The sequence below is a fragment of the Micropterus dolomieu genome, linkage group LG01, assembly GCF_021292245.1.
Source record: "Micropterus dolomieu isolate WLL.071019.BEF.003 ecotype Adirondacks linkage group LG01, ASM2129224v1, whole genome shotgun sequence".
Classification (NCBI taxonomy): domain Eukaryota; kingdom Metazoa; phylum Chordata; class Actinopteri; order Centrarchiformes; family Centrarchidae; genus Micropterus; species Micropterus dolomieu.
In genome coordinates this window covers 23,849,609-23,853,983 of record NC_060150.1, presented here as the reverse complement: position 1 = coordinate 23,853,983, position 4,375 = coordinate 23,849,609, and the positions used below count along the sequence as shown (strand labels likewise).

General features: G+C 40.6%; 1 protein-coding gene across 1 annotated transcript in view; it reads left to right on the top strand.

Moving 5' to 3' along the window:
- Positions 1–4,375, top strand: part of plppr5b (phospholipid phosphatase related 5b) — a 162,456-nt gene that overhangs the window by 137,931 nt on the left and 20,150 nt on the right. Inside the window, exon 6 of the mRNA XM_046059629.1 lies at positions 1,485–1,661. Coding sequence (XP_045915585.1) covers positions 1,485–1,661 — 177 coding nt within the window. The remainder of the gene's footprint in view (positions 1–1,484; positions 1,662–4,375) is intronic.

The window sequence follows — 4,375 nt, the reverse complement described above, 5'->3', positions numbered from 1 at the left end:
AGGGTCCACAGTGCTGCAGGCATTTCATCCTCCACCTCATGTGACGGCGGAGGACGGGAGACTTCATCTGCTCTGCCCTGTCAGAGCACTGAGTATTTACACTCTGAGGTCCTCCCGTTGGAGGAAGGCTGACCAGCTGCTAGTGTGTTTTGGGTCTCCCAGGGCTGGGCTCCCTGCATCCAAACATACTATTAGCAACTGGATTGTTCAGACTATTTCCCTGGCCTATCAGGTGCACGGTTTGCCTTCACCTGTGGCTGTGAGGGCTCATTCTACCAGAGGCATGGCAGCCTCTCGAGCCCTCCTTTCCGGGCCTCTTTGCAGGATGTTTGTTTAGCGGCTGGCTGGGCCACTCCGCACACATTCATTCGGTTTTACAGTCTTGACCTTCCTTTGGCACCTGGCACTCGTGCTCTCTCCTCTTAGTCGTGCCACTTTATTGCACACTGGGGCAGGCGGGGTTTCGGCATGGTTTAGTGGGTATCTCGTTCCCATAGTGTCTTAACCGATGCAGTTCGAGTTCCCTCGAAGGGGAACGTTTCGGGTTACGTATGTAACTGGTTCCCCGAGAAGGGGAACGAGACACTGCGTCGGCCCGCCGCACCTCTCTCCCCGCCTGAAGCGCCTGCTTCATAGTTTAAGCTAATGATGAGTGTGTACAGGTGTGCTTTATACTCCTCTGGTTATTCTGTCACACCTTACCGTTCTAGCAACAAACCAATAGGATTGGAGTGATTTCATTCACGTTCAGACCTGCTACGCCTAGAGGTGTTCCCATAGTGTCGTAACCGACGCAGTGTCTCGTTCCCCTTCTCGGGGGAACCAGGGTTACATACGTAACCCGAGACGGTAGTAACACAGTCGACCTACATAGCCAATTTTCTGGTGAGGACTGGATGTTTCAGATACAGTAGAAGGTGTGGACATTTAAATTGCAAAACTCATTGCAAAAACATTATTTACAATTGAACACATTAACCCAGTCGTCAAGGTTGCAACTGGACTGTAACACCCAAATATGTCAAACTCAAATACAATCCAAACACACTCTTGTGCTTGATAGATGATAGTAAATGTCTTTTTTGGTCAACAAATCTTTATCTGCAAATGGTGCAGACCATGGCAGATACAAAAAAAAATAATTTTATGGATCTGTAATTATTTTAGCAAACAGAAATCTAAGTTGCTTACCAACATGTCACCAGTGGTTAAACTAGGGCCACTTAATGAAGGCTAAAACGGTGAGTCTTGTTTTAGTCAAGAACCTTGCTTCAGGGCTCTGGAACAGTTATGTTTTAGTTGAGCAAATGCAGACTGGCAGAAGCAGGTGAACAAGGTGTTGCAATAGTGTCATGTTTTATTAGCATAGAAGAATGTCTCCAGATATTTTTGCAACAAAGGAGACACCTAAGTTTTGCAATATTTCTTAACTAAAACAAGAAAAATTCAGATCATCTAATCCTTGCATCTCTCTTCCCTTGCAGATGTATGTGACGTGCACAGTGCAGGCGAAGGGCACTCGTCTGGCCAAGCCAGTGCTGTCTCTCGGACTCATGTGTCTGGCATTTCTCACTGGTCTGAACCGTGTGGCTGAATACCGCAACCACTGGTCAGACGTCATCGCTGGCTTTATCATTGGCACTGCCATTGCCACTTTCCTGGTGAGACTCACACCCACAAAGGTCATTTGTGATGCTGTATGTTTGTGTAGGACAGAGGCATTGAGGTGTGTGGAGTGTGTGATATGAGACATAGTGACATATGTCCAGTCAGCTGAGGTCAGGACTTCAAAAGAGCTGTATGCAGACACAGAGGCTAAGCTAGCAGATACTCGATGGTCAGTAAATCCCTGTTTGTTAAAACACATTGTCTTGTTTTATATTCATACACATTAAATAAAGTAAAACCAAACCAAAAAGCCACACACACATGTGGAGTTGTTTAAAGGCACCTTTGACAAAGCTGGGCTAAGAAACAAAAGTAAAGTAGGAATGTAATGCATTACTTTTGCTGATGAGTAATAAAGTAACTACTTTATATATAATAAAGTAAGTATTGCTGTATACTGTATTACTAATTACTTTTTCAATCAGTAATATGTAATGAGTCGTTGACTACAGTTTTCAAGTAACTTGCCCAACATTTCGGAAAGTCTATGCTGTCCTCTTCTGGATAACACTGATATGCAATATGTCTTCTCTTGGTTTTCTGTGTTGTGATTTGATTTTAAGGCGTCCGGAAAATTCATGACACAATGAAAAACAATTCATTCAGCAATTACACACACACATTTTCATTTAATTATGACTAAACATTATGACATACTAAAAACCTCTTAAAATGCAGTGTGGTCATGCACATTGCTATCTTGATGTTGTAGAAATCGACTGCGCCATTGAACAACAAAAACCTGGTCTAAAGTCAATGGCCCAGCGTTTTCTTGCTCTTCACTTGCGCACATTCTTCCGACAGTAAGATTTGCCTGCATAGGCAGTTTCTAGTGATGCACATATATCCACTGGCACCATGGATAATCCGCAAATCTCCCCATTAAGAGAGACGCTGTCCGCTTTTATGCACAAGGCACAGCAGTGTAACTTCATTGATAATTTAAATCTCCAGACAAGCCGACAGAATCAGTCAGGCTCTAATGTTGATTAATGTTCTGTGTTCTTCTAAACAGTCCAGGTTCCAAGTACAGCAGCTGCCTCCTGATTAATATTGAGCTCCATCAGAGATATCTAAAAATGTATTTCAGAGGTTAAAAGTTCAATTATGTTTCATCTGAAGAATTTGGAAAGAACTACAGTTTGTAGTTTTGCTGCTGAAATGTTCCAAGATATTTGCTACAGCATTACTGCGCACATGGAACCTCTTTATCTCTCTCTATCATTAAAGTAAATAATTAAAGAAAACACTAAACAACAATTCAACACACAATAAAGAAATCATATGGAAGAGAGAGCGGATTCGCAGAGAACAGAGTTCTTGACTCGGTGTACAGTGACACCACATATTCATTTAATCAAAATCTTTATAAATAGAAGGTTTATTGAACTTCACACCAGACACAACGCCTACTAAGAATAAAAATGGATAAATAAACACAACAATGAATAATTGTGGATAATGGAAATGAATACACACACAACTGTTAAAGGCTGAGAAAGCCCAAATGAATGTACAAAGGTGACGAAATGATAGATTAAATACAGCCATCAATAAATGCACTGAATACAGCATGAACAATTAATTAATTCATAGTTGACTGAATTAATGAAGCCATTTATATGGCAGACAAAGTTTATGAATGAGCAAGCAAGATATCTTAGTCAAATACATTAGAAATACATTAATAACCAAAACCAGCAGATGAGTGGAAGTAAACTTTAAGGTTTGCCTAAAGAGTGATGAGCTGCGAATGAAATATTTTATGATTCCTTATCATGATTAGGCCTATATTGAAGAGAGATCCTACTTCTGACCTGACACTAAGTTAATTTAGTAATTTGTAGCGTCAACCCCAACACCACAGAGAAAGTATTTTGCCTTTGAGCAGAACCTAGACTCAGGGTGGGCGGCAGACTGCCTTCATCGGTTAATAATAATAATAATAATAATCCTTATTTGTAGAGCACTTTTCAAAAACAAGTTACAAAGTGCTTTAACAAGTGTAAAGAATAATACAAAAAAATAAATAAAAATGAAAAATTCATATAAAATTAGTAAAATACAATAAAATAAAAGGGATAAAATAAAGTCAAATAAGATCGGGAAAGGCTCTCCTATAAAAGTATGTTTTAAGAAGGGACTTAAAAGAGTTCACTGACTCAGCCGACCTGATTTCCTCAGGCAGGCTGTTCCAGAGCTTCGGGGCCCTGACAAGCAAACGCTCTGTCCCCTTTAGTTTTCAGTCGAGACTCTGGAACAGACAACAGACCTCTGCCCGAGGATCTCAAGGTACGTGCTGGTGTGTATGGGACTAAAAGGCCTGAAATATAACAAGGCGAGAGGCCATGAAGAGCTTTAAAAGTGATCAATAGAATTTTAAAGTCAATTCTAAAACATACTGGGAGCCAGTGTAATGAAGCTAAAATAGGAGTAATGTGGTCATATTTCTTTGTTCTGGTTAAAAGCCTGGCAGCTGAGTTCTGGACAGTCTGGAGTCGATCAATAGATTTTTGGGTTAAACAGGTGAAAAGGCTGTTGCAATAATCCAGGCGTGATGAGATGAAGGCGTGTAAAATGGTCTCGGTGTCCTTAAAAGTTAACATAGATCGAATTTTAGCTATATTTCTAAGTTGATAAAAACATGATTGAACAAGCTTTGTGGTGTGCTGCTCGAAATTTAAATTACTATCAAACCAAACACCAA